The 26,582-nt window shown below is 47.4% G+C and overlaps 9 protein-coding genes across 13 annotated transcripts; 4 read left to right on the plus strand and 5 right to left on the minus strand.

The window, feature by feature from the left end:
• The first annotated feature begins 563 nt into the window (after positions 1-563).
• On the plus strand, positions 564-1,832 carry LOC6609683 (WD repeat-containing protein 5). Of its 2 annotated transcripts, XM_032715419.1 has the most exons (2): positions 564-683; positions 738-1,832. In XM_032715419.1, exon 2 carries the CDS (start codon positions 803-805, stop codon positions 1,778-1,780), a length of 978 nt encoding a protein of 325 aa, XP_032571310.1. In that variant the 5' UTR covers positions 564-683; positions 738-802; the 3' UTR covers positions 1,781-1,832. The 2 variants fall into 2 exon arrangements, with proteins under 2 accessions (XP_032571310.1, XP_002034341.1); XM_002034305.2 differs by having other exon boundaries at positions 564-1,832.
• Positions 1,833-8,094, minus strand: LOC6609685 (sarcosine dehydrogenase, mitochondrial). Of its 3 annotated transcripts, none has more exons than XR_004361393.1 (6): positions 6,484-8,085; positions 6,285-6,427; positions 5,293-6,221; positions 3,441-3,715; positions 3,082-3,212; positions 1,833-2,733 (listed from the first exon to the last, which is right to left on the minus strand). XR_004361393.1 is itself a non-coding variant. In XM_002034307.2 (3 exons), the coding sequence occupies exons 1-3, from the start codon at positions 8,059-8,061 to the stop codon at positions 5,258-5,260; spliced, it is 2,685 nt and encodes an 894-aa protein (XP_002034343.2). In that variant the 5' UTR covers positions 8,062-8,094; the 3' UTR covers positions 5,242-5,257. The 3 variants fall into 3 exon arrangements, 1 of the variants encoding a protein (XP_002034343.2); XR_004361394.1 differs by having other exon boundaries at positions 3,441-5,233; XM_002034307.2 differs by lacking the exons at positions 1,833-2,733; positions 3,082-3,212; positions 3,441-3,715 and having other exon boundaries at positions 5,242-6,221; positions 6,484-8,094.
• Positions 2,057-4,886, plus strand: LOC6609684 (sodium-independent sulfate anion transporter). The gene is made up of 9 exons (XM_002034306.2): positions 2,057-2,143; positions 2,454-2,753; positions 2,813-3,037; positions 3,109-3,224; positions 3,443-3,746; positions 3,805-4,107; positions 4,170-4,315; positions 4,384-4,554; positions 4,614-4,886. Exons 1-9 carry the CDS (start codon positions 2,128-2,130, stop codon positions 4,818-4,820), a joined length of 1,788 nt encoding a protein of 595 aa, XP_002034342.1. The 5' UTR covers positions 2,057-2,127; the 3' UTR covers positions 4,821-4,886.
• A 1,008-nt stretch (positions 8,095-9,102) lies between the features above and the next one.
• Positions 9,103-12,183, plus strand: LOC6609686 (neurogenic differentiation factor 1). Its single transcript, XM_002034308.2, has 3 exons — positions 9,103-9,333; positions 9,823-10,172; positions 11,725-12,183. The coding sequence occupies exons 1-3, from the start codon at positions 9,258-9,260 to the stop codon at positions 12,025-12,027; spliced, it is 729 nt and encodes a 242-aa protein (XP_002034344.1). The 5' UTR covers positions 9,103-9,257; the 3' UTR covers positions 12,028-12,183.
• Positions 12,184-12,664: 481 nt separating this feature from the next.
• Positions 12,665-16,280, plus strand: LOC6609687 (probable peroxisomal acyl-coenzyme A oxidase 1). The gene is made up of 8 exons (XM_002034309.2): positions 12,665-13,100; positions 13,855-14,014; positions 14,069-14,361; positions 14,419-14,714; positions 14,774-15,390; positions 15,454-15,559; positions 15,619-15,771; positions 15,831-16,280. Exons 1-8 carry the CDS (start codon positions 12,977-12,979, stop codon positions 16,089-16,091), a joined length of 2,010 nt encoding a protein of 669 aa, XP_002034345.1. The 5' UTR covers positions 12,665-12,976; the 3' UTR covers positions 16,092-16,280.
• A 13-nt stretch (positions 16,281-16,293) lies between these two features.
• On the minus strand, positions 16,294-18,731 carry LOC6609688 (dolichyl-diphosphooligosaccharide--protein glycosyltransferase subunit 2). The gene is made up of 4 exons (XM_002034310.2): positions 18,592-18,731; positions 18,184-18,422; positions 16,834-18,115; positions 16,294-16,774 (listed from the first exon to the last, which is right to left on the minus strand). The coding sequence occupies exons 1-4, from the start codon at positions 18,602-18,604 to the stop codon at positions 16,404-16,406; spliced, it is 1,905 nt and encodes a 634-aa protein (XP_002034346.1). The 5' UTR covers positions 18,605-18,731; the 3' UTR covers positions 16,294-16,403.
• A 150-nt stretch (positions 18,732-18,881) lies between these two features.
• On the minus strand, positions 18,882-19,514 carry LOC6609689. The gene is made up of 2 exons (XM_002034311.2): positions 19,383-19,514; positions 18,882-19,329 (listed from the first exon to the last, which is right to left on the minus strand). The coding sequence occupies exons 1-2, from the start codon at positions 19,486-19,488 to the stop codon at positions 19,031-19,033; spliced, it is 405 nt and encodes a 134-aa protein (XP_002034347.1). The 5' UTR covers positions 19,489-19,514; the 3' UTR covers positions 18,882-19,030.
• Positions 19,510-21,767, minus strand: LOC6609690. The gene is made up of 3 exons (XM_002034312.2): positions 21,320-21,767; positions 21,055-21,260; positions 19,510-21,002 (listed from the first exon to the last, which is right to left on the minus strand). The coding sequence occupies exons 1-3, from the start codon at positions 21,673-21,675 to the stop codon at positions 19,615-19,617; spliced, it is 1,950 nt and encodes a 649-aa protein (XP_002034348.1). The 5' UTR covers positions 21,676-21,767; the 3' UTR covers positions 19,510-19,614.
• Positions 21,768-21,937: 170 nt separating this feature from the next.
• On the minus strand, positions 21,938-25,943 carry LOC6609691. Of its 2 annotated transcripts, none has more exons than XM_032714368.1 (3): positions 25,854-25,943; positions 23,499-23,873; positions 21,938-23,383 (listed from the first exon to the last, which is right to left on the minus strand). In XM_032714368.1, the coding sequence occupies exons 1-3, from the start codon at positions 25,886-25,888 to the stop codon at positions 22,021-22,023; spliced, it is 1,773 nt and encodes a 590-aa protein (XP_032570259.1). In that variant the 5' UTR covers positions 25,889-25,943; the 3' UTR covers positions 21,938-22,020. The 2 variants fall into 2 exon arrangements, with proteins under 2 accessions (XP_032570259.1, XP_002034349.2); XM_002034313.2 differs by lacking the exon at positions 25,854-25,943 and adding an exon at positions 24,033-25,404.
• Between the last annotated feature and the right edge of the window lie 639 nt (positions 25,944-26,582).

Genomic DNA, 26,582 nt, shown 5'->3' on the forward strand with positions numbered 1-26,582 from the left:
TACTAAAATTTAAGTTAAAAATGTACTTTAAGTTGGTTTATAAACTAGGATCTGTTAAATTACCATGCAAATATTAAGTTCACTGACTTGATTATCGCCCATTCTCCAATTTTGCCCATATGTAAGATTAGCAGCGTCGACAAATAATTAGGTGACAAATTGCCGGCACGGCACAGCACCGGCCATTTGTTTAATGTTTGGTTAACAAGTCTGGACAGCATATCAAAAACAAGCTGCGCAAATAGAGCACCCTGTCGTCAAATAAGTACTCCCTTAAAACGCAAATTAATTGGGCTTGCTTACTTTTCCCAGTCTGATTTTTTACGCCCCCTGTCTGGGAATTCAAACAAATATTGACTAAATGAGTTATAAGTTGTTGTAGAAGCAATTAACAATTGTGTGCACTAGACAAATATTGTAAAAAAGTTTTTAATGAATAGAAATGATGCGTTCTTACCAATTATCAGTACGTGTGTACTTTTTTTTCGCGATAATTAGAAACAGACTCAACATTTGTAGGTATTTAATTTAAAAAAATAATAAAAACTTAAAACTGGGCGCCAAAAACAATTGGGTAAAGTTGGCAGGCCAATGAAAACCCCTTTTACAAAACATAATCGACCATTTGGCAGTTCAGCAACTGTCATCGTCATCGCCAAGTTTTCGAATTGTTCGCAGAACTCGTAAGAAATTAAAATTGACCTAAAGAAATAAAATTATGGAATTGATTGAAACAGCATCGACTCCTGGAGATTCCGAAACTGAAACTGCAATCCCGGAGGCCGCTTTCGATTCCTTTAAGATGCCTATCCTGCCAAGTCAGTTTTTGCAGAGCTCCGTGTCTCCGGGCTACTCTATTAAGCACTCGCTCCTCGGTCACAGTGGCAGCGTTACTGGTCTGAAGTTTAGTTCATGTGGCGAGAACTTGGTCAGCAGCTCCGCCGACATGCTGCTCATGCTCTGGGACTTGAGCGCAACCCGATGCATTCAATCGCTGGCCGGGCACGAAAACGGAGTCAACGATGTCGCCTGGTCGGCGGATGGATTAATTGCCAGTTGCAGCGATGACAAGACCGTGCGTCTCTGGGATGTCCGCAGCAAGCTCTGCGTCAAAGTTTTGGAGGGGCATTGCGGTTACACTTTCTCCTGCTGCTTTAATCCGCAGTCCAATCTGCTGGCCTCCACTAGCTTTGACGAAACAGTGCGCCTTTGGGATGTCCGCACTGGCAAAACGCTCGAAATCGTCCGCGCCCACCAAGATCCCATAACATCGGTGGACTTCCACCGCGAAGGCAATATTTTTGTCACCAGCAGCTTTGATGGACTGGTACGCTTGTGGGACTCTAGTACCGGACATGTGGTAAAGACTCTCGTTGACGTTGACAACATCCCAGTCGGTCATGTGAAGTTTTCACCGAACGGACGCTACATCCTGTCGTCCACATTAAACAACACCCTTAGGCTTTGGAACTACAACAAGTCGAAGTGCTTGAGGATCTATCGCGGGCATATGAATCAGTTATATTGCTCCAACTCCAACTTTTCCATCACCGGTGGCATTTGGATTGTCTCCGGCAGCGAGGATAATACGCTTTGTATCTGGAATCTGCAGACGAGGGAGCTGGTCCAAAAGATAAGCACGGAGGGCGACCATGTTTTGTGCACCCATTGCCATCCCACGGAAAATGTGATTGCTAGCGGCGCCCTACAAAATTCATATGCCATTAAAATCTGGAAGAGCAGCGATAACTACAACAATCAACCAAATCCCACTCATTAGCTTGTAATTACTTTCTTAATATAAATAAGCCGGCCATGCCATTAGTCAAATATTAAGGTTGTCTTTGTAATTGTTTATTAACGGACTAACAGAGCGAACATGATATGGCGGTACCGGTACCCGCGCTTGTAAATCTTATATGGCCAGAATGTGCAAACGCGATTGCTTTCGGTCTCTAAAGACGTTGGACGACGGCGATCGGAGCGGCAGTCGCGTTTGGAGCAGCACGCTGAGCGGACGCGTTAGCTCACCGGTTTTGATTACAGACATATTGCCTTTGCATCGCAGCCGGTTTCCCTATCGTTCTCGGAACTACAGCCCGGTTTAAAGCTGGAGAGCCACCCGCGATGAGAGCCGATGAGGGTGAGTAACTGCTCCAGGGTTTTTCCGGAAGCAGCGATCGCGCTGATCAGGGTCAGTTCATTTGCTACGCTTCCAGCGATTGATCCGGTGAGAAAGTGGGGGCTGTAATCGTGCCAATTCATAAAAGAGTATCTGAATGCACCTTATCTGCGTGGGGTAGTCCAGGCTGTCGGGCGATAAGATGACCAGCCCAAAGTCAATATAAACGTCTGATCGACAACTTGCTGTCAGGCAAGATTAGTCCGCACGGGGAGGGGTTATCTTGGCATACATAAATACTCCTCATCCAAGGCATGTTTTGGATTCACAGATAATCTGTACCGGGAGCAACTGCCCAATGTGGGCTCGCTAATCAGGGATGGCGGTCGCAAGCTGTGTCGTCCGTCCACCGTGACCAACAAGTTCCCGATCCTAAAGTGGCTACCTCGCTACCGATTGGAGTACATCATGCAGGACTTCATTGCGGGATTCACGGTGGGATTAACGACTATTCCCCAGGCGATTGCCTATGGAGTGGTAGCCGGCTTAGAGCCGCAGTACGGTTTGTACTCCGCCTTCATGGGTTGCTTCACATACATCGTGTTTGGTTCCTGCAAAGATGTCACAATTGGTGAGTTCAGATCTGGGGTAAATTTCTGCTATCAGTGCTAATTTCACAACATCCACTAGCCACTACCGCCATTATGGCTCTAATGGTCAACCAGTATGCCACTATCAGTCCGGATTACGCGGTGCTGGTGTGTTTCCTAGCTGGTTGCATTGTACTTCTCCTTGGATTGCTCAACATGGGAGTACTGGTCAGGTTCATTTCGATTCCCGTGATCATTGGCTTCACCATGGCGGCGGCCACCACAATTGGCAGTGCCCAGATCAACAACATCGTGGGTCTGACCAGTGAGTTGTAATTTTATAGTAATTTTCTCAAAATTCCAAACTACCTGAAACATTGACATGCATTGAAACAGGTCCTTCAAATGATTTACTGCCCGCCTGGAAGAATTTCTTCACCCACTTGACATCAATTAGGCTATGGGATGCCCTGCTGGGTGTCTCATCTCTGGTGTTCCTGCTGCTCATGACGGTGAGAAGGAAATAAAAGCGAAATTTTATTAAATTGCGATATCAATTTAAGCCAATCAACAAAATTCTGGCAGCCGATTGATTTTGATTTCGGGTTAAGAACCTTAAGATACAACATAAATTTGGCTCTTCAAAATTAGTTGCTTTATTAACTTAAGTTAACTTGATGGTTGCATTATATTTTGTATATATTTTTAACTAATTTATAAATACTTACAGCTTGTTAAAGACATCAAATGGGGCAACCGTATATTCTGGAAGTACCTTGGCCTCTCCAGAAACGCCCTGGCTGTGATCTTTGGCACCTTTTTGGCCTACATCCTCAGTCGAGATGGGAATCAGCCCTTCCGGGTCACTGGAAACATTACGGCCGGAGTGCCGCCCTTCCGGCTGCCGCCCTTTAGCACCACCGTTGATGGAGAGTACGTTTCCTTCGGCGAGATGATCAGCACTGTCGGCGCTTCCTTGGGTTCCATTCCCTTGATCTCAATCCTGGAAATAGTAGCCATATCGAAGGCATTTTGTAGGTATAACTTTAATTAGTTCTAAAGCATTTATACTAAGGAATTCTACATTTGCAGCTAAGGGGAAAATTGTAGACGCATCGCAGGAGATGGTGGCACTGGGTATGTGCAACATCATGGGCAGCTTTGTGCTCTCCATGCCCGTAACGGGATCCTTTACCCGCACGGCTGTGAACAATGCCAGTGGGGTGAAGACACCACTGGGAGGAGCTGTCACCGGTGCCCTGGTGCTCATGGCACTGGCATTCCTCACCCAAACTTTCTACTTTATACCCAAATGCACGCTGGCTGCAATTATTATAGCGGCGATGATATCGCTAGTGGAGCTGCACAAGATTAAGGACATGTGGAAATCTAAGAGTGAGTTCATGGTGAAACAGTTTTCTAGCTATGCCTTCTAATGCTCTGTCTTAACTTTCCAGAGAAGGATCTGTTTCCCTTTGTGGTCACTGTAATCACCTGCATGTTCTGGAGTCTGGAGTACGGAATACTGTGTGGCATTGCTGCCAACATGGTATACATTCTATATAGCAGTGCACGTCCCCATGTAGACATCAAACTGGAGAAGGTGAGCTCATCCTATCTTATCTAGGTGCACTTTACACAAGTAACAACAAATCATAAATCATCTACAAGATCAATGGTCACGAAGTGAGCGTAGTGGATGTGAAGCAAAAGCTGGACTATGCATCGGCTGAGTATCTCAAGGAGAAGGTGGTGCGCTTCCTGAACAACCAGAATGGCGAGACCCAGTTGGTGGTTATCAAGGGCGAGGAGATCAACTCCATTGACTACACAGTGGCTATGGTAAGTGGGCCGCTAAAAGCACACAATCTGATTGATAATAATGTTTGCATCCCCATCAGAATATTGTCTCGATGAAGGGCGATTTGGAGGCGCTGAACTGCGCCATGATCTGCTGGAACTGGAACATCGCCTCCGCCGGAGTCGTCTGTCGACTCAACAACGATCTCCGTCCCATCTTCAAGTTCGATTTGTCGCTGGAGGAGGTGGTAGCTGGCTACTTCGATAGTCCCTCCAACACGGCCTCCACCGTAACCATCGAGGCCTGAAGAACCTAGTTTATTATAAGCTGAAAGTATTGCATCAATATCACAATTATATGAAATATCATTTAAGCAAAGATATCCACTTGAGTGGCGACCCTCTGTCTGGCCGAGGAGACCCAGTGCTCTAGAATTACGTCTGGAAAGGCATATCCTTCGCGGAAACCGAGAATGATGTCATAATAGTTGGACACAGAAATTAATTGAGCCGTAACCGCAACCATTTCGGGTGACCGACCGACCACTTTGCAGACTGCCTGTCTGCCTACACCGTGACCTTTCTTCGAACCTTTCCCTATTCATGGGGATTCTAATTTATGACCCTTCATATATGTTAAGGCAGGCACTTCAACAATACCGTCGTGCCCTGCCAGAAAGAGAAAGGTTGAGAGAAATTCCCTACGCCGGGTAAACGAGTTCTTGGAAGTGGAAGAGACTAATCTTTATTTATTGGACTTGGACTCGGATGCATACTTACCGAGAACCCGTTGGCCGGTGGGATCGAATGGGCTGCGCAAGTGGCAGTCGGCGCGGTATTTCTTGCCCAAGATGTCCACCTCGTACTCCCCGTTCCTGATGTAATCAGCATCGATGATCTGGCCATCTGGTCGGGACACGTATGTCTGACCGAGGGACTTTCCAAGGGTATAGGCATATTCAGCTCGCCGAAGTATACCCACGGGTTCGCCATTTCGGTAGACTCCCTCCAAACCCCAGATGGGCACCTGATCCCGGAGCGTCAAGTAGACCAGTCGCTTCTTTAGACCCTCAGCTCGCTGTTTTTCGATGGCCGCCTTGCCACGGTAATCTGCACCCGTTTTGCGACATGTGAATCCCAAGCCAGCTTCCAGGGGCGTGTCATCCGGCCGCAGATCGAAGCTCCACAGATGATAGCCCTTTTCGCTGCTAAGGGAATACAGGGAACGATAGCCCGCATTGCGCAAATCTTGTCCAGCTCCCGCCTTCATTAGACTGCGATAGACGGCAGCACAATCTTTCTTGGGCACATGAAGCTCGTAGCCCAGTTCTCCCACAAAGCTGACGCGCAGCAAGCGGAGACCCACATCTCCGAACTTGGCTAATCGAGTGCTGTTGGGAGCCACGTGCTCATCGGACAGATCACAGTCGATGAGGGACTGCAGGATCTTTCGGCTGTTTGGACCTTGAATTGAAATCACACCCAATTCGGCAGTCAAATCCCTGAGGCTCGCATCGAATCCTTTTCTACGGATCTCTGCCAGCAGAGCGCTGTAAGTGTAGAAGGCAGAGGCGCCGCCAGCCACAATATAAAAGCCCTGGCCGTTGATCTTGGGATTGTAGACCTCTCCGGTTCCGGGCGCTAGGCGGAAAATGGTCACATCCGCTTCCACTCCGCCGGCATCGTTCAGAGCACAGGTGTAGACAGTTCTAAATGGGAAGTGGTAATTGGTGAGAAAGGATTCCAAATGTATATCTACACATGGGACTTACTTGCTGGGATCCCTGTTGGTATTGGCGGAGAAGAGCCAGTCAGCGGCCTCCTTGGCCTGTGGACCATCTAGGAGCAGATTGGCGAAGTAGCTCATGTTAAAGACCACGGCGTTATTGCGGCAAGCCAGTGCCTCCGATCCGATCTGAAAGATATATATTATTATTCAGGCTTTCCAGATAAGCTACTTGAGCTACTTACTAGATCGTGGTGCTCCGAGAAACGGCTGTAGTGAAGATCCCCATCCAGAACTCTCTCGTACTCGCTGTCCTTGTGCCTCTGGTGGCCATAGCTTCCGTACCAGTCATAGGGCTGAACCACCGCCTTCTTGGAACCGGAGGGCAGGAAGAAACCAGGCCGCTCCCAACCCTGCTTCTCCTCCATTACGGCGCCTGCCTTCATCATCTCGTCGTGAAGTGGGTCCTTTTGGAAATCACGACCCGCCAGTGGTTGATCATACTTGAAGACCATGCTGTAGTTCTTCACGTAGCTCTCGTGAGACTTCTCCCTGATCCACTGGATGGCTTTGCCCTGCTCCTTGGTGAATCTGCGAAGATCGAAGCCAAACATGGGCAGCTCCGGTTGACCTTGGATGACCCACAAGGCGGTCTGCTCCCCGCAACCACCTCCAAACATCATGCCCGCTGAATTGAAGCCACAATTGTGGTAGAGCCCATCGATGTTGGGATCCGGACCCATCAAGGGTTTGTGGTCGGGTGTAAAGGATTCCGGGCCACAAACCGTGCTCTTCACGCCATATTTCGTATAGCTGGGACACAATTTCTGGGCTCCCTCGACATGGGTCTCGAACACAGACCAATCCAGTTCGTATAGTCCGAAATGGAAGTCCTTGGGCACGGGCTCCAGCAGGATGGGATTCGGTTCATAGCCACCCATGCAGATGGCGTCCCCTTGGATGCGGAAGTAGGTGGAGTAATCGTGATCTCTGATGTTGGGTAGGCCTCTCACGCCCGGAATGGATTCAGAAACAATATATGCATGCTTCATGGGCACCAGGGGAAGATGGGTGCCGTGCTTGGCCACCAGATCACGACCCCACACTCCTGTAGCATTCACTACCTTCTTAGCTTTGATGTCCCCGAAAGGCGTGGAAACACCCACCACCTTCTTGCCGCTTGCAGTCTGCTCCACCAGTAGATCATCCACTCCGCAATTCTCGATTACCTGGGCTCCGAGATTAGTGGCTGCCTTCTTGAGAGCCGCACACAGCATCGCCGGATCCATGACACCATCACCCGGAGAATAGAGAGCGCCCACAAAGGCCGACGGATCGAGGAGGGGAAACAACTTCTGGGTGTCCTCCGGACTCAGCACTTGGTTTTCAATACCCAAAGCTGAGCCCACAGTGGCCAGTCTGCGATACTCGTCCAGACGCGTTTCATTGTGAGCTATGAAAATGCCACCATTTTGAATCCATCCCGGATCTAGCTCTGTTTCCTCCTCCAATTGCTGTAGCATGCGACGTGAATTAGCCAGCAGCTGAATATCCACATCGTTGGGACGCAGGCGCCACAGCAATCCAGCCGTGTGCCAGGTAGTTCCGGCCGTAAGTTGGGCGCGTTCCAGGAGCACGGCCTTGACACCACGTCGTGCCAGGTGATACAGTGTGTGACAGCCCGCCGAACCACCGCCAATAACCACAACATCTGCTGCGCCTGGCAGGGATCCACTTGGTTCCCTTCGAGCTCCTCCATCTTCCCTCACTTGCTTGCTGATTCCACGGCGCGAAGCCTGCTGCAGGATGCGATGGCGCCACATCTCGAAAACTGCCGAGCGCGACAACTTTAGAATCTCAACTGAATTGTCGAGTTAAAAACACAATCCCGCCATGGTAATCTCCCGCTGAATTGATGGGATAACCCATGGTTCAGCATCCTGATAAACCTGCTGTGCCAGTGACGTTCCATCCATGACTGGAGGCCCTAATCAAGGCCATGTTTTGGGGTCACAGCACGCTTCTTATCTGGGTTCGGAGGCGTGGCAAGTTGTAAAATTAGTTAGCAGCTTCCTAGGTCAAAAAACAATTTAATCTCAGTAAATGATTAGATTAAATAGAGATGCGGTTTCCCAACCTATTTATTTGCTAATGTAATCCATTATTATAAATGGATTTCTTACACTATTACTAAAAGAAAACATTAACTCTATAATTTCAATAAATAGGTGTTATATTTTTCCAATAATAAATAATAAATAAATTTGCCTACATATATGTACATATATTTTCGAGTATTTTGGTTTGCCGTAGAAAATTTGAAAAGTCGAAATCGTTCTCGGAACTGAATATTCTCCATCGTAAGCAATCAAATTTTGGACCCACACTCAAATGCCAACCATTGCGACCCCAAACAGGATACGCAGTTGAACCCCAGGATTATAATCTCTTCGGATCTGCCATTAATGCCTATTTCCAAATGCACTGCGAGATCGAATACCAGGTGGTGCCATCTGGAGCCGGAATCTTGGCACGCTTCGCACTCGCCCGTCGCACATCCTTACGGCACAACTTTCCCACTCCAACGCCCGGAGTGAACCGGATAAGCCGAGTGTTTCATTTTGAATTTTCCCGCAGACCGACGGAGGAACACTGTGGCCAATGTGGTGGCAGCCAGAAGGCAAACAACCGAGAAAGAGACCGCCGATCGCACCATGTGTCCGGATTCCTCCGCCAATTGGGATTGTTTGCGGAGCAGGCACGCCCACCAGAGGTGCCAGAAATAGACGGAATCTGGAGAGCTGCAAACTGCGGAGCAGAGCGCTCAAAAAGGAGGCTCTCCCCGTAACCCTTGACAGAAGTGCTCTACGTGCCACGCAGATCGGACGTATTCGACTCACAGATTGGTTTCGGTTCGGTGCGGTTCGATTTTAAGTGAGAATACTCAGTGATTGGAATTTTGATATCCAATTTGAAAATATTCGAAGTGATACTTGTGGTACCAACTTGTTTTTGAACAATGCCACGCAAGAAGCGTAGTTCCAGTCCCACGGAGTTCTTTGATGACGACTTCGATGAGGATGCCAGTTCTCAAAGTAAGTTTGATTAAATTTTATAGGCGATTTTGTATATTAAAAAATTAAAGTAATACAAAACGACTAAAAATGTAGAAATTGTAAATGTATTTAGCTTATTTTACAAAAAAATTATTTACTTTAAAGTCCAATTCGAATTTGCTTTCTTTATTTTAGTTCTTTAGAAAAATCTAACTTTAGAATTCACCTTTACGCTCTAAAGGATAAATAATAAATAATGATATAAATTGAGTTTAAAATACTTCATATGGAATGAGTTATAAGTGTAACTACATTTGGTTTTTGTTTATACTTGCCTTAGTAAGTTAATGCTTTATATTACAAACATGCTTTTTGAAATTTTATACTTTGTGAAGGTATCTATAATGTAACTTAAAACTTTGGTAGATACTAATGAAACCTTTTGTTTCTTATTAATCCTCTGTTATTAGAGCTCCCTAAGATGTATCTACAAAATGTTAATAATGATCTACATTTCTGATTTTCTAGGCTCCCAGCCGCCAGTGCAGCGAAATGCGGCAAATGCCCGGGAGCGGATGCGTATGCGGGTGTTATCCAGCGCATACGGACGTTTGAAGACCAAGCTGCCCAACATTCCGCCGGACACGAAGCTCTCCAAGTTGGACACGTTGCGTTTGGCCACGCTTTATATCAAGCAGCTAATTACGGCCGTGGAGACAGGCAGCCACTCGCAGAACCATCCGCACAACCACAACCAGCACCACAGCCTCAACCACAGCCACTCGAGCACCACCAGTTCCGAAGGCCTGGACACAAGTCACATGGCAGATTCGTCCGGTGGAGGCAATTATCATTTCCACAACAACGGACACGGCATGGTAAGTGTCATGCAATTGCGATCCCCGTGCCCGAATAAGTGATGTCACTGCCACCACTTAACGATGCACTGCACCCGCGTCTCGGCAACGGGAACGCATTAATGAGCCGGCCACTTCAGGTGGATCTTGTCAGTTAATGACAGGTGTCGCAGGGGATGCCCAGTGATACGCGCAAGATCAAGGTTTATTCATGGATTTCAGTCTAATTGAGAAGTAATGTTCAGCCTATCGAGATTCTCATAAGTTGATAAGTTTATGAAAAGTTCAGTATTGGGGATGACTATAAAAATGTTCCTTTCTTATTTCCATTGAGGAAATAAAGTAGATGGATATTTTTACCATTTTCCAGTTGAAATTAGCATTTGGTATAACTTTTACTTAGAGATATTGGAAAGTTCTACTGATACCCAGTGTTCAGTGTTTAAAATTTAAAAAATGATACTATTAAGCAACTATAAGCATCTTAAGTATTTAGTAATACTACTTACATTATAGGGGTAATTCAACGCAATTTTAGCGAAATATAGATCCAAAATCCAAAGGAATGTGGTGCAACATCTGCTTGGTGATTCCGACGCGATGCGGCGACAAGTATTTCTACCTATTCTAGGTGGAGGTGAACCACAAACGTAACCACATCCACATCCCATGACCGGAGTCAGCCATTCAGCCGGGCCCCCCACTAGAACACCGAAATCACATTTTGTGATTTCAGACTGCCTTGCTTTCCTGTAATCCGATACTTTTGTGAATTTCGAAAATATTAAATATGAGTGACAGGCCGTTGGAGGAGCGGGCAGGGAACGGAGATGGTAACGCAGACCTGCGGATCTGGATGGGGGGCACTAGTTAGTCTTTGCTTTTATTTTTTATTTTTAAAGATGCTCTTGATGCTTTGAAGCGACAAAGTGAATGACATGCGAGGGAAATTGTCGTCCTCAGTAGTTTTCCCACTCGGATTATTGTAATTAAAATTTGTCTAACCGTGTTTATCCATTCATCCATTCCCGCCGGAGTTTACACAATCTATCACTCAAGATTCATGACGTGTACAACTTATCTAAATAGATGCAATTGTTTACCCACCGAATGCGTGAAAAATTCAGCAAATACGGCTCCGTCTTGTGCCCATATGGTGGCAAATCAGATCGGATCGGATCGGAGAGTCCCGACCCTATCCGAATTTATACCATCCACGCGCCCAAGATGATCTGTTGGGAACAACCCATTGGTTCGCTATTTGCTCGCTAGCCCTAGCATCCCTATATCCCATTTCCAATCCCTCTTTGTATGGCATACAAATGAGTGTCTCTTGTCCGCAAGTGTTTGGCTGTTTATGTTTTTATAGATCCGTTAATGAGGCTGTTATTGTAGATCTAGACGTGGAGGCGGGGGTGGGCACTAAAAACAATCAAAGTTGCGTAAACAAACAATGGCGCTGTCTCGGGATGGGTTGTCGTCATATTGTTCCATATATAGCCCCTGTGGTTTCCTCAACTCCTATGATTTATGCCTGTTATATCCACACATTCCACATTATACTGTCTTGCAGAGCTGGCCCTTTGAGTTCCACCAGAGTAGCCGGAGTTTGGCATTTGCCCCATCACCATCAACCACCTCTTCCGCCCGCATGGATTGGCAAGCTCTGCATCCGCAATCCTATCCGAAGTCCACGCGAAGCGAAACCCATGTTTCGGCGGATCTTAGTTACCATCAGTTGCCGGAGTCACACAGTCACTGGTATCCGGCGGAAGTGCATCAAATGGAGCCAGCGGCCAGCTGTTCCTATGACTCTGGAATGGGGCAGCATCAGCGCGGCATAGCTATAGCCACTAGCCACGCCCATGGCATTTAAGCGGATATTATAAATAATGTTCTCACCCAAGCCAAATGTATTTACCACCTACTTACACTTAGTATTAAATCGTGATTTAATTTTACGCGTTTCCGTATGTGCAAGCCTGAACATATGCTATAAGGCCAAAGATTGGTGTTACCTCATGATCATTTAGCTAGCAAATATATATATATCTATGTTTTTAATAAAATTGGAATTTTTGATTTTTTTTTGAATTGGCGCCAAGATTTAGGTGACTGTAGCCCTGGAGTTCTCATGTGCTGCAGCACTGGTTTGTATTTTGCAGCCCTGTTCAACAGCTGATTTCGTCACAATACAAACAAAGACCTGCTAACAACAAATATAAATTGATTAAGTGAGGCGGAATTGAAATACCCTACTTTTTATAAAACGGTTAATTTGAGACATTTCAAATATGTTATTTATGAATGTTTATAAATATGCTATGTAGTGCCTTTGCATTATACACTTGGAAAAAAATTACTCGAACAAAGAAGCTTACAAAAGCAATCTTACTTAAATTAAAAACAAACTGAAGGAAAGCACCCAAGTACTCTTACACGCAGTGTATTTATTTTGTGTATTTACTCATAAATGTAGTCCAACAACAATGGCCTGAGAATAATAATTGTGCTACACCTTATTTCAACACAAAAGCGAACTTATTACATGTGTATTTTCGCGGTTAAAGTTCACGTCGTTCGAGAGCTGGCATCGATGATTAGATTCGGAATAGCTGGATCAGATCAGCAGTCCATAATCTCAATCTCCTCCACTGGATTTCCTCCAACAGCACTTGAGTGACCGACCGATTGACCACTGAGCGCAATTCGCCTTTCCAGCAGCAATCAGTCAGTACGCGATATTCAACGAAGACGGACGCCTTGCGGTGGCTCGTTAATCCATAACCTGTTTACGTGACTTGAATACTGTGCCGCACAGCAAAATGCCATCCAAACCAGTGAATCCCGATCTCCAGAAGGAACGCAGCACGGCCACCTTCAATACCCGGGAGTTCTCCGTTCTGTGGGCCGGCGGCGAGGAGCGCTTCAAGGAGAAGAAGGCACTGGGTGAGCCAGCTTGGAAGGGAAAAACAACGGATTGCAAGCTTCTCCGGTGACCCCGACAGACATATGTACATTCACTTTAACCGGTCGCTCAGAGCTTTATCTGAGCTTGGCGCAATCGCGTTTCCCAACAGTGTATGCAAGAAATTGTGCCAAAAGCATGACTTAGCAATTAAACTAAGCTTGAACGCATTAATAGCTAATCTGTAGGGTACAAACTTTGATGCTAAGCCACTGATAAATTGTCCAAAACTAGGATTATGCAGATCAGATGGCGAATTTGACATCCTGTCAACTTCTTTGTTTTGATACGCTTCTTCTCCGTCTATTCATTCATGCGATTTGTTGCTTTTGCTGCACGCCGTGGCCCAAAGTTCATTAATTATGTATTCCGCATAAACAAGCCGCTACTAGTTAATCAGCACCTATTAGCCAGCTCATAAGTTATTAATCTTTGAACTTCGCGCGAATCGCGATCAATCCGGCTACCTGTGTACTTTGAATGTTTGCAGCTACCCACCATCTATTTCCAGGTCCACTTGAAATTGGTTTAGCTGATAGGTTTATCTGACAGATTTGCACGGTCGCTCAGGGCATCATAAATGGACAATGCCCAGTAACTCCCGCGAATTAACGAACAATAATGGCGACTCATGATTACGCGACGAAATACAGCAATGCTTATCTAAATGGCACCTGCTAAAATATTAAATCCCTTTCCTTATGGCTTCATCTACTAAATTCCGCTTTTTTCCAGAGAAAATGTTCTTGGAGGATCCGGCCCTTCAGGACGACTTGCCCATTTCCTATTTGTCACACAAGGAGCTCTATGAGCACAGCTTGCGCAAAGCCTGCATCATTGGAGAGAAGATCCGCAAGCTACGTGCTGATGGCGAGGATGGAGTGGATACTTACAAGTAAAGAAACCCTTATATTTAATGAACTTCAGATTGTAATTTCTGTGCTTATAGTGCTCTGCTTGGTGGATCCTTGGGAGCGGCTATTCTAAAGGAGGGCAATCCGCTTGCGCTGCACTACGTGATGTTCGTGCCCACCATCATGGGCCAGGGAACAATGGATCAGCAGGTGGAATGGCTGAGCAAGGCCTGGGACTGTGAAATCATTGGCACCTATGCCCAAACGGAACTGGGACACGGAACCTTCCTGCGTGGTTTGGAGACCCGGGCTGACTACGATGCCAGCACCCAGGAGTTTTTGATAAACACACCTTCACTCAGTGCATACAAGTGGTGGCCCGGTGGATGTGAGTTTTCTTGAGCACTTAATATCTTGAAATTGTTATAAACTTCTGGACTTCAAGTGGGACACACTGCTAACCATGCGGTTGTGGTGGCACAGCTCTATACCAAGGGCGAGTTCCGTGGCCTGGCTCCTTTTATTGTCCAATTGAGGGATTCCGATACTCACCGGCCCATGCCCGGCATCGACATTGGAGATATTGGCACCAAGCTGGGCATGAAGGGTGTTAACAATGGCTATTTGGGACTGAAAAACGTACGGGTGCCTTTGAACAACATGCTGATGAAGAACCAGCAAGTGCTGCCCGATGGCACCTACGTGGCGCCGAAGAACAGCGTGCTTACCTACGGAACCATGGTACCACCACCCATATTCACTATTTCTTCAGCGAGATTATAACCATTTTTTCGTTCAAGATGTTTGTGCGTTGTGCTCTTATCCGTGATACCGCTCAGAGTCTGGCAAAGGCATCCACTATTGCCACTAGGTATTCAGCTGTTCGCCGACAGAGCCCCATTGATCCCAATCAACCAGAGCCCCAAATCATGGACCATACCACGCAGCAGTTGAAGTTGTTCCCCCAGATAGCTAGGGCCATCGTTTTCAAAACGACCGGTGATGGCATTTGGAATATGTACAACGTGATTTCTGGCGAGATTGAGCAGGGTAACTTGGATCGACTGCCCGAAATGCATGCATTGTCCTGCTGCCTTAAGGCCATCTGTAGTGCCGATGCCGCCGCCGGCGTGGAAATGTGTCGTCTGTCCTGTGGCGGACATGGATACATGGACTGCTCCAACTTCCCCACGATATACGGCATGACCACGGCCGTTTGCACTTATGAGGGCGAGAACACAGTGATGCTGCTGCAGACTGCTCGCTATCTGGTGAAGGTTTATGGGCAAGCCTTGAATGGAGAGAAGCTGGTGCCAACGGTTTCGTACATCAACGATGCAATAAACCAAACGAAGTTTGTTAACTTTGACGGAACGTTGACGTCCATTGTCAAGGCCTTCCAGTTTGTTGCCGCCAAGTAAGTGTTTACTCAAGAAAATAAATACAATACCAGGTATTTAAATGAATATTTTTATATCAGCAAAACACGAATTGCCTATGAGCAGATTGAACTGCGCCGCAAGCAAGGTCATGGTACCGAGGTGGCAGCTAATCTATGTGGCACCTTCCTAACAGCAGCTGCAGACGTAAGTCGTAATGAAATATATATTATTAGCTCAGTAGCAAAATTTTGTATCATTTGTAGCTTCATGGACGCGCCTTCCTAGCCCAGACTGCCTACACGGAACTTTTGGCATTGTCGCGGGAGGTGTCCCCAGAACTAGCTGAAGTCCTAAAGGTGGTGCTGGAGCTGTATCTGGTAGACGCCTGCCTCAACCGCATTGGCGACTTCTTGCGGGTACAATTTTCAATTGACATCAGTTAAGAATATTTAATGTTATATGTAATTTCCAACAGTTCATTGATCTCACTGATCAAGATGTCACGAAACTGGAGGTTCGTCTGGAGAACTGTTTAAAACGACTCCGGCCGAATGCCGTCAGCTTGGTGGACAGCTTTGATCTCCACGATCGCGTGCTAGATTCCGCATTAGGTGCCTATGATGGAAATGTTTACGAGCACATCTTCGAGTCTACGAAGAAGAACCCGTTGAACAAGGAGCCAGTCAACGGAGCCTTCCACAAGTACTTGAAGCCATTCATGAAGGCTCACCTTTAGATTCATATCCTATTGCTCTGGAAGATTTTCACAAGTGTTATTATTGTGAATATACATATGTTTCCATTGTTTTTGTATTATAAAACTGTCTGCTTAGCAAATGGTCTTAAAGACAATTATGATGTCATGGCTTGTGCAGTTGAAATTAGGCTGTAAAATTATACACAAATAAAATATAATTAAACTATATTTAAAGGCAGTATTTAGTGTGTGTTTGGGCTTAACTAAATCGCTTTATTAAAGTTTGTTTTCTGATGGAGTTGCAAGATAGAGAGTAGCTCACTTATTGACTTCGTACAATGATGAACGCAATTACGACGCACTTGCTTTCGAGTTACGTTGTGCGTAAAGACGTCTCAGCAATCGGTTGCCAGCCAGGAATGTGAATACTGCGATGGGAATCAGCAGGCGCAGTGTCTGGAACATGTTAAGCTGCAGCCAGAACACGAAGAACAGCACCAGAATGCCACCGAAACCCAGGTGAAAGCCGATCGTGCTCGGGGCCAACGTTAGGTTAGACACATTGATGCCCAGTTTTCCCCAGAACACGAAAAGCAGCACAAGCGGGGTTATGCACAGTCCGGTGAAGATATCAGACACAATGCGGGGCGGGCGCTTGTCGGGCACTCGGAACTGATGAATGATTTCGGGCAGGGGACCAGAAGTGGTCTTAGGCTTGACTTCTGTAAGCAGATATGAGGTTAGGTTAGTACTTTCCATAACAATTAAGTTGCATCATTACCCTTATCCTCGTTGAATTTCAATTGGACTTCAGCAACCAACCACTCAAAGGAGTTGGACAGAGAGGAATCACCCACGGTCAAGTAAATGCTGTAGGTGCCGCTCTGGTAGTTGAAGTTCTTTCCGTTGTTGCCAACATCCATGTCGAATTTGTACGCCTTGCTGCTATCTTGCTCGGCCACAAAGATGATCTCCTTGTCAGTTTTCTTGTTGTAGAGTCGAACGAATGCCTGATGAACAGCCAGAGGCTTGCTGGTGGATTCATCTACCAGAACGGCCTTCAGTAAAAGCTTCTGGGTGCTGTCAGCCGAGAGAACCTCCTGGAGTTTGCCTGGATAGGTCACACTTTGCTTGCGGGTTGCAGCGCTAGCATCAGATTCCGCAATGCCCACCTCCAGAGATTGAACCTTAACGCGGCCGAGAACCTTGAACTGCAGTGTCTGGGTGTAGACACCATCGGCACTCAACTCCGCCTGGTAAACGCCGCGAGCTGGCTTTAAGCTGGCCAAATCAGCCACATAGGTGGTCTTGTCCGAGGATTTCGAGGCCACAGTGATTTTATCAGCCAAAACAGAGCTGTCCTTCTTGCGAATAATCTTTGCATTGATGACTTTGGGGGCAGGTGACAAAGGCTTGCCGAGCAGATCAACAACGGCTACATTCAGAGTCGGCGACTGAGCGTCCAACTGACCGTTGCCAATGAGCTGCACGCAAACGGGAGCAATTTTATCGGCTCCACTGATAGTCTTCAGCGCCTCGATCAGCACATGAGCTCCCTTGGCGGTTTGGACGGATCGGCGGCTAAGGAAGTAGTTCGCAAACTTAACTGCCTGGTCAGCAGTAACGGGCACGGGCTTGTTAAAGGTCTTGCTCACGCCGAAAGCACCATTGATGATCAGGGATGTGATACTGAGACCGCCTTCGAACTGCAGGAGCTTGCCGTCAACTTCATCTGCTTGCACTATGGCATCCTCCACGCGATTTGCGATAAAGGAGGCACTGGCACCCAGAAGTGGAGCAACATTGAAAGCGTATCCCAGGCCGCTGAGTGTGTCGTCCTTTTTGAGCAGTTCTTGCAAACGCTTCACTAGTTTTCCCTGAGTGGCTTCATGGATCTCTACGCCGAGCACTTTGTGGGTGACCACGCGGTAGAAGATCTCCTGAGAGCTGCCGAGCTCCGAGTTCAGGGAACTGTACACCTTGGAAAGCAGACCCTCATCAATCTTTGCGGAGCACCCCAGGTTTCTGCTAGCACCAATGTAGTAGTAGTCTTTTTCGAAGCTCTGCAAGGCGTTAAAGGAACATAAATAAGTATGACCAATGATAAATGGGCGTAAATAGATAAACCCACGTTCAGCTTGGACTCGGAATGCAGCGTAGCAATCTTCTTGCACAACGGCTCCTTTTGGGTGGCATCAGTCAGTTGGATGTTAAGGCTGGAGAAGAAGATCGACTGCAGGTCACTGGAGCCAAATCCGTCCACGAAAACTTTTTGCAGGCGGCTGAGATCTTTTTGCCCCAGGTGGCTGTCCACGGTGCGAGAGCTCCACGTCGGTCCACTAGCGACCAACACGCAGAAGATGACCAGACCTGGCGTTGAATAAAAAAAAAAACCATTAGGTTCCAAGTCGCCGGCAATCGCTTAACCACGAAAATCAGAGAGAGACAGCACGAGAGCTACGACTTTGCAGCCGGCGTTTACACTGAATTAAGCGTCAATTTAAAGTTATCCGGCTCAAACCCCGAGCAAGATACGCACCTAGCTTTAACATTTTCCTATATTGTGGTTGCGCTTTCACACGCTGCTTATATTCTATAGGAAAATAAAATAAAATCGCTCAAAAAGCACCGCCTGTCCCTCGATATTTTATACACGTCAGCGGCCGAGACAACTATCGATATGTTTCTGGATCAACAAACATCGATGGCAAAGAAGAACCATCGATGCCCAGAGTGACCGTATGCATGCTCTTACTGTTAACTTACCCGTTATAAAACATTACGTTTAGATTGAATTTAAATAAAATATTAATTTAAACTAATTGTTTAAAGATTCTGCGAAGATTTTCTCAAACTGCAAGTTTAATTTTTTTTTAACATTTACAATGAAAGATCAAAATTAAATAATATGCTATGGGCACAATTCTCTTTAAAACAGTTTTGAATATACTCTCATAAAATTGTTAGTGCTCCCACATCTAGAGGGCAAACTTATCAGGACACAGATCTATAGGTCTGGTTATAGAATATTTTCTTTTGAAAGTCTTGGTAAAATCTCCCTCGTGATTCCACACTGTTACGGCTGTGGTGCAGTAAAGTGGGTACTTGTTGACCAGAACTTCCTCGGTCTCTTCGTTCTTCGGTGGCACATCCTTGCAGAACTGGTCGTAGTACTCCGTGCGATCCTCGCCCAAATCCACTTGGGCGGAGGCCTGTCGGTTGTATTCGGCAAAGAGTTCCTGCCATAGAAACTGTTCCATGCGATTTGCTCGAGTGGCTGCATGACCATTCGTATTAGAAACGTTCAAGAAAACTGCAGATTAAACTTACGCAGCACTTTCTTAATTTTGGGTGGAGCAAAACTCTCTTGAGATTCCGTAAGTTCCGTTGAACACGGACCCACTGGGAGCACCAAATTATTGCCACGATCAACCATTGCAGAACAAAATTTTCAATATATTTTTTCGATCTAATACTAAGGTAAATAATTTATTCGTTTGCCAGTGACAGACTGGCGGTTTATACTCTACCTACTTCGATATAACAAACTAGCCGGAAACTGCTAGGCAACGGCCTGGTCCCCAGGACTTTCCTGTTGATCCCCTTGGGGGGAATCGTCCTCCACGATGAGGGATACTTCCTTGGGTCGGAGTATACAGTAGTAAACGATTAAAGTGGCCAGAAATAGTATTCCACTGTAAACGATCCACTCCCAGATGAAACCGAACCACCAGGACTCAAACTCTTCGTTTGCATACCAAATGGACGATATGGTAATGTTCTCGACGAGCGTGAGCACCAGGTATCCACCATACCACAATCGAATGTTCTTGAAGGACACCCGGAATTCCATTAACACATATATATAGATGTAGGCGAGAAGAAGTAGGAACAGGCTCCGACTCCAACTACCACGACAACGGGTTTCCAATGCCAGGCAGCCCAGCATCAGGGCATAGTGTACGCCCACCAAGATGAAGAATGCCTTCGGATAGAAGACACAGAAGGTGGACAACGAAAGCATTCTCATGGTGATAAAGGCAATCCATCCGAAGAAGGACACCGTCCTGCCCGCGAAATCATCCTGTTGGATTCCATTCACAATTTTGGTGGGTCGCGGGAAATAAAAGTCCACCACGTCCTTGGGAGTTAGAGGTGATGGTTTGGGTGATTGGGAAATCAGAACAGTGTGCTCCTCGGGATCCTCGTCTTTGAGCCTGCCCATGAGGAGCTTGGGCGGATGTGGGACATTCTCTTTGATGTACAGTTGGGCATTAACCAGCAGCATGTCTTTGAAGGTTTCCAGTTGGGACAGAGGTCTAGTGACCCGACGGCTCTTTCGATGCTCATTGTCCGACATGGTTCGTCGCAAGTCGGGAGTTGGAGGATCCTCCTCGGTTGGCTTCAGAACGGGTAATTCTGGTGGTGCAGTTTTCGGCGGCGGTGGAGGAGCTGGTGTCTCGGGTATGCTGTCCAACACCTCGATGGTGTCCAAGTCCCCCAGATCCTCGTATCGCACTTTCAGCCTGGGCCTTGTACCCTGTATCTTCTCCTCATCGGTAGCATTATCTATCGGCCCGGAGTGCAGTAGTGCTCGCGTTTCCAGTTGCTCAAGTGCATCGTTGTCCACCTCATCTTCTCCCTGAATTTGCAGCTCATGTGTGGCCTCACCTGAGTTGGGCAATGACTTGCGGGCCCGAAAGTTCTCCATTATCTTGTCGGATTCCGGGAAACTGGTGATGGTGCGCTCGGATTCGCGCTTTTTCCGCTCAGCCTCACAGCATAGGCGTTCATTCTGCTCCAGCTGGCATCGATGGCTGTCCACCTGTTGCGGAGTGGCCCAGGGGTAATGGCGACCCACCCGCCGCTGGCTTTCCATTCTATGGTAACTGGTGGTTATGGCAGCCAGATCAATGGCTGAGAATACCAGCGATAAGGATTGAACAGCAGCTAAAGGCAAGAAGTTAATACTTAGCTAATCCCATGAGGATATATATCTTACAGGTCTCATAATTGCGGAACATATCCTGGACGAGCATGTGGTACAGCTGGAGAATGATTTGTGGAGCTGCCTGGGCATAGGCCTGAACAAACAGATACAACTCAATGTTGGAGGTTTGTGTGGCCTTGGCCAAGCACTTCATGCGCTCCACATCGTCGTCGTCGTGGAAGAGTCCCTCTATGGCCCAAAACAAGCGCGTACATAACCTTATCGTTTGAAAGTTAATAAACATGGCAGTGACCCACTTTGCAATCCAATGACTCACCTGAAGATCACAAAGAAAGGGAACAGGAACAACTTGAGCAGTCCAATGCCAAGGGCAACGCATTTATTGCGTTCCGAGCAGGCGCAATCCCTCTGTTCCTTTGAAGTCGCCACCACGATGAAAGTGATCACGGGGGGTAGGATCACCAGGACCAGGGTGCCAGCTCCCAGTGCCGGCTCCTTCTGGCTGAAGTGCTGGTAGCTCAGGGCCACATCCGAGGCTGTTTGAACAATGTACACCAGCAGCCCAAGACAAGTGGGCACTATGTACGAAACCCAGATGCGCATGCGGCTACGAACGGTGTAGCCAAGTATGTGAGGCGGAGGAGTGGCCGCATGGACCACCGTGTCGGTCATGATTCCACTTCGGATGGGACTTCCCCTTTGAATCTGGTCTGGTAAATGCGTTCCTTACATCTGCAGCTTGCCAAATCCACGGCGATACTGAACTACTATGAGTAACCGCTCTCTCAAAACTATTATCAATCCAGCCACAAGATAAGATTAAAGTCACCCAAACATTTTTCAGGTGAGCAGTCAACCGTTTGTTTACGTTTTTTCGCCATGAATGAGAAAGATATAATTTCTGTGTGGCCCAGATAAACGTTCTTAAAGATACTTACAATAAAACCCAATTTTTTATTTGCTTTACATTAGATAGATTTAAAACAGAATACCAATGATAGGTGTAGATGCGTTGTCCTAGGAGTCGTACCAGGTCTTCTTCATCCAGTTGGAAGGCTTGCAGGGCTCGTCGAGCACCACGAAGGCACCTGGTGGCTGCGTCTGATTACCGACTGGCTGCTTGGAGCGACGACATCCCACGGCGTATTTGGGATTACCCTCGATGATCGACGAGTTCTCCCGACAACTGGCTGCGTTCTGGAGTACAGATGCACGTCGTCCGTAGCGGGCTGGCTTTTTGGCTGCATTGCCACCCATATCGTCGAATCTGGTTGCCAGCGGCTGCTCTGGCTCCTTGACCTGCCGCTGACGCGAGGTTCTGCGTTTGTGGGGCATGGGGGCCTGCGGCTGTCTGGCCTCCAACGAGGAATCGGAACTCTTGCGCAGATTTCCCTGGACACCGGCTGGAGCAGCCTCCAAATCCCTCGGGCGCTCTCGCAATTGGTAGTTGTACTGCGCTCGACGATACTCCGGCGTGGCAGTTACCTCCGATGGAGGCACTGTGACCAGGACAGGTGTTTCCAGATCCTCTTCTGGCTGATGGTGGACGGATGGGGCGTGGCATGCGCCCGAGGTGGGCAACCGGAAGCAGGAGGTGGGCTTCTGGACGACGGGTCGGGAACGCGGAAAATCCTGATAGTTATTGCTGTACTCCGGATTAAACTCGATCTTGCCGCGCAGACGAAGGAACGGCTCCCGGGGTTTACCCCGCTCCGGCATTTCGGTGATCTGCGGATCTCGGAAGCTCTCGTGGTATTCGGGAATCTCTTTGGTGAACTCCCCGCGCGGACGCAGGTGGTCTTCCGTCTTGAGGGACTTCTCTTTGGCCACGTGCTTGGGTGGGTCGATGAATTTGTCGCGGTACTCCGGCACCTCCGAGCTGGGAGCGCAGGCCGCCTCGGAGCCGGATACGCGCAGGTTATCGTTCTTCTTTATGGGCGCACTCTTCGAGTAGTTGGCATACATACGGAAGCTGTCCCTGTACTCCGGCACCGCCACGAACTCACCCTGAATCTTGATGCTGCTCATCTGGGGAATGGAGTGTGCCTTCTCAGGGAACTGCTCCACGAACTGGCGACGGTACTCGGAGGGCTCTGGCACCTGACCCTGCTGTTCGTGGTCCACAGCCTGGGCCCGCATCTGCAGATGGCATCGCTGCTGCTCTTGGGCAGCCACATCGCGGCGAAACTTGTCCGCCGCCAGCTTGCTAGTGGGTTGGTTCCTGGCCGCCAGCTCCGACTCGTCGAGGAACACCTCGCGTGGCAGTATCTTGGTGCTGGGATCCAGCATGAGGTACGAGGAGTTCTTCATGCCATCGGCGGCACCGCTGCCCGCGCCCAACTGCAGGTTCTCCGGATTGCGGACGGGAAAGGTGCGGGAGCTGTGGGCAGAAATCAGTTTTCTATTGATTAACTATTGATTTCTTTGCCAGTTGTGCTACTCTAGACTATTACTAACAAATATTTAATTGCCAAATTGGGTAATCATCTACTCACAATCGCAGGTCCTCGGGCGTGTACCAGTGGTATTTTTCCTGGTGCTCCGACAGCAGCTGCATGAATCCCTCCAATCGCAGCGAGGTGGCGCGCCGCAGCAAGGATCTGGGTCGGGACTGGGTGCCACGGAAGTGCTTGCGATACTCGGACTTCAGGGAGCCGAAACTGGGCGCTGGCTCATCGCCGCTGTGGAGGCATACGTTGCTCCGGGTGTGCAGATGGACGGGCTGGCGACGGCGAAAGTACTTAAGGTCATCGACGGCTATGTACTCGTGCGGATGCTTGATGGCAAACCGGCTGAGATCGCCGGACTTCTGATTGGCTGTGAGATCCGGCTCGGAGAAGGAACGATTCCAGCCAAAGTCGGCATCAAAGCTGTGATATGTGGGGGATAATGTGAATCTGGTTAGTATCTGCTATGGAACATCCGACGCGTCTTGTCTTTGCCAGCCAACTGAGCGGAAAAGTTATGGGTATCGCTGGTGGTCACCACCACAACCAAATAACAGGTAGGTCCCTTAATAACGGGGCCACCAATTCCCCCATCTGCCTTCGACCTTTTGCAATTGCAATGGAGGAGTTTCGGGAAGGAGGTGGGCCGCCATAAGACCGCGACCGGTTGCAAGAGGCAGCCAGCGAAGGCATTCCTCCACATCCACATCCACTGCCATTTCCATTTCCATGGAGCAAGAGCCGATGGCGTGCTATGACCATGTTGCTAGGCACACTCGCCTCACAAAACCTCTGTAAACAAACTAATGAATGGGGAAAGGGGCAAAATTGCTGCAAATTAGAAAATTGTCTATTGGATTCGATGGGAGGAGCAGGTCGACCCAGAGTCGATTTGATGGTATTCATCAAATCCTTTGTTAAATCACTTCTACATAACGAAAAACTAAACAAGCTTTTTTGAAAATTGAAAATAATCATAAAACATAATACAAATAATACTTATACTTAATAAGACAGATCGCAACTCAAAATATTTAACACGTGCATTTCAAAACTAATTTCTGAGCTGGCTTAAAAATGATACCCAAATTCTGTATAGAATGTTTCAAAAATCACTACATCCTGTTTTTTAAACACTGTGCCTGGCACTTATGTGAACAGCTTTCCCATTCCACAAAATGCCAATCAATAGCTCACGAAATTCCCGACTTTTGTTAGTCCTGACAACGCCCACGACGCTGCGACTGCAAGGACCTTGGTAATCCATATACGGAAATGGGTTTTTTGTTGAGGCATTGCCAAGGACTCGTCGTCTCCCAGCAGGCAGGCCATTTAAAATGCACAAGGATTGCCAGTCGGAGGCGAACCGGCGCGCATGCAAATTGCACTTTTTATGGCTCCCGAGACCGGGCTAAATGTGACCACAACCACCTGTTGCGCAGCTCGGAATTAAAACAGTTCTAACGACGACTAAAATATCTCACGTGTGGGAACATGTGCTGTGGTTATAATTGGTGTTAGGCAAAATGTTGAATTATTCGTAAACCAACATTTCATTGCATGACGCGGCAGGAATGTGCGTGATTCGCTGGCTGATTTGGAAACGGAAATAGACAGGAACATAAAAAAGCAAAAAGAAGAAGAAAAACCGCTTGTAACTAGGGCCGAAAGTCTGACCCAATTTCTGGCCAACTTTCGACGCATAGAAGGCGACCGAAGAGCTCGGCAAGGAAAGTCCTGCGAACGTCTAATCTTGACAATGCCAAATGACCTTTGGCTATTTTTAAAGCGGACCAGCCAGCAAAAGGGTAACCCATTTAAATATGCTAATCAGGTGGGCCACTGCGATGCCTTGGGACATACACATAATTACAGTTGCAGATTTATGACGCTTTAATTGCTGTAACACGGCCTAGTCACGCCACAGGGCGTATACGTAATGCAATAAACAAGAATGCACCATTATGTTAACAGTAATAAAACACAAAAGTCAAGGTCAACCGACACCGGGAATTCGATTAGGTTTAACATCACTCACTTTAAATCAGTTGCAAAGCGAAGGGGTTTTATTCTGGGTTAACTTTACAAGGGAAATGGAGCTGGGAAAATGGTTGCTTGAAGCTCAATTCTTTCATATTTTAATAGGGTCACTAAGTTTGGTTAAAGGAAATAACCTTTTTTATTTATAACCATGAACATGTTTAGTTACCCTCTGTAAAACAGGTTAATATAACATTGGGGTAAAACTATTTCCTGTTGGGGTGCAGGAAAACTTTCGAAGAAATACACATGAAATTCCTTGAGTAAGTTTCTAAGAATAGTTTTGCGTTACTTTTACTTGAGACTATTAGCTAGTGGGTTTGTTACATCCCAAAATAGTTGGGAACCAACTTAGCTCCTTACACATCGTTGGTCTTCCAGTCGTAGGCAATCGCCATAGTTGATTTCCTGCTTTTGTATGGTTTGCACTCTAATTAAACATTTATTGAGTCTCCGTGCAGTGGGAAAACTTTGTAGCTAGCACTCATGTTGCGGCACACCCTTGGCCAGCGGCTGACCACTAGTCCACTAGTCCAGTCCCTCCGATACCACCGAACCGCAAATGGCGCCATTTAAGCGCAGCTCGCCGCACCACAACTTGACCGCTCAGATCGTAAATCCCAACTGAATGGCGGCAGTGTGCGCCACCAAGAAGTTAGCCAGTTTTCGCACGCCAACTTTCCGACATTTCCACCTGGCCAGCTTGCCACCCTCGGCGTCCGTAACTCCATTGCGCTTCTGCTGCTCCAACATTTTCCCACGGCGACTGACTGACTTGAGGTGTCACTGGGGGGATTACAACAATGTGAGGATTTTATATTTTGGGCTGAGCTCTAAGTGCTGCCACATGCAATCGCGCCGTTTGTGGCCCCCGTCTCATGCTCCTGCTGTTTGGGAAATCAAAACTTGCCAGCTGCAGTTGATTTGAATATGAAATGGTGTAATGGTGTTTTGATTCCGATTTTTGCCACCCGCTGCAACTGTCAGAGTTGAGTTCTTTAACCCAATTCGCGGCGTTTTGACGCCTCGCTAATGAAACCATGCTTATGAGGCTCCAATGGGTACATTTGCCTGATTTACTCGCCTCTTAAC

Source organism: Drosophila sechellia, chromosome 2R (genome assembly GCF_004382195.2).
Source record: "Drosophila sechellia strain sech25 chromosome 2R, ASM438219v1, whole genome shotgun sequence".
Taxonomy (NCBI): domain Eukaryota; kingdom Metazoa; phylum Arthropoda; class Insecta; order Diptera; family Drosophilidae; genus Drosophila; species Drosophila sechellia.

Coding starts and splice junctions, on each gene's coding strand:
- LOC6609683 (XM_002034305.2), top strand. CDS start 719: ATGGAATTGATTGAAACAGCATCGACTCCTGGAGATTCCGAAACTGAA.
- LOC6609684 (XM_002034306.2), top strand. Junction 3,225..3,442: donor TGTTCCTGCTGCTCATGACG/GTGAGAAGGAAA, acceptor AAATACTTACAG/CTTGTTAAAGACATCAAATG. Junction 4,316..4,383: donor TAGACATCAAACTGGAGAAG/GTGAGCTCATCC, acceptor ATCATCTACAAG/ATCAATGGTCACGAAGTGAG.
- LOC6609685 (XM_002034307.2), bottom strand. CDS start 8,061: ATGTGGCGCCATCGCATCCTGCAGCAGGCTTCGCGCCGTGGAATCAGC. Junction 6,428..6,483: donor TCTCGGAGCACCACGATCTA/GTAAGTAGCTCA, acceptor TATATCTTTCAG/ATCGGATCGGAGGCACTGGC. Junction 6,222..6,284: donor ACCAACAGGGATCCCAGCAA/GTAAGTCCCATG, acceptor CTTCCCATTTAG/AACTGTCTACACCTGTGCTC.
- LOC6609686 (XM_002034308.2), top strand. CDS start 9,258: ATGCCACGCAAGAAGCGTAGTTCCAGTCCCACGGAGTTCTTTGATGAC. Junction 9,334..9,822: donor TGAGGATGCCAGTTCTCAAA/GTAAGTTTGATT, acceptor CTGATTTTCTAG/GCTCCCAGCCGCCAGTGCAG. Junction 10,173..11,724: donor ACAACAACGGACACGGCATG/GTAAGTGTCATG, acceptor ACTGTCTTGCAG/AGCTGGCCCTTTGAGTTCCA.
- LOC6609687 (XM_002034309.2), top strand. CDS start 12,977: ATGCCATCCAAACCAGTGAATCCCGATCTCCAGAAGGAACGCAGCACG. Junction 14,015..14,068: donor GATGGAGTGGATACTTACAA/GTAAAGAAACCC, acceptor CTGTGCTTATAG/TGCTCTGCTTGGTGGATCCT. Junction 14,715..14,773: donor TGCTTACCTACGGAACCATG/GTACCACCACCC, acceptor TTTTCGTTCAAG/ATGTTTGTGCGTTGTGCTCT.
- LOC6609688 (XM_002034310.2), bottom strand. Junction 18,116..18,183: donor ATTCCGAGTCCAAGCTGAAC/GTGGGTTTATCT, acceptor AACGCCTTGCAG/AGCTTCGAAAAAGACTACTA. Junction 16,775..16,833: donor GAAATTCAACGAGGATAAGG/GTAATGATGCAA, acceptor ATCTGCTTACAG/AAGTCAAGCCTAAGACCACT.
- LOC6609689 (XM_002034311.2), bottom strand. CDS start 19,488: ATGGTTGATCGTGGCAATAATTTGGTGCTCCCAGTGGGTCCGTGTTCA. Junction 19,330..19,382: donor CAAAATTAAGAAAGTGCTGC/GTAAGTTTAATC, acceptor ATGGTCATGCAG/CCACTCGAGCAAATCGCATG.
- LOC6609690 (XM_002034312.2), bottom strand. CDS start 21,675: ATGACCGACACGGTGGTCCATGCGGCCACTCCTCCGCCTCACATACTT. Junction 21,261..21,319: donor CCTTTCTTTGTGATCTTCAG/GTGAGTCATTGG, acceptor TCAAACGATAAG/GTTATGTACGCGCTTGTTTT. Junction 21,003..21,054: donor GTTCCGCAATTATGAGACCT/GTAAGATATATA, acceptor TCTTGCCTTTAG/CTGCTGTTCAATCCTTATCG.
- LOC6609691 (XM_002034313.2), bottom strand. CDS start 24,181: ATGGAAATGGAAATGGCAGTGGATGTGGATGTGGAGGAATGCCTTCGC. Junction 23,874..24,032: donor GAAGGCAGATGGGGGAATTG/GTGGCCCCGTTA, acceptor CACATATCACAG/CTTTGATGCCGACTTTGGCT. Junction 23,384..23,498: donor ACGCCCGAGGACCTGCGATT/GTGAGTAGATGA, acceptor TTCTGCCCACAG/CTCCCGCACCTTTCCCGTCC.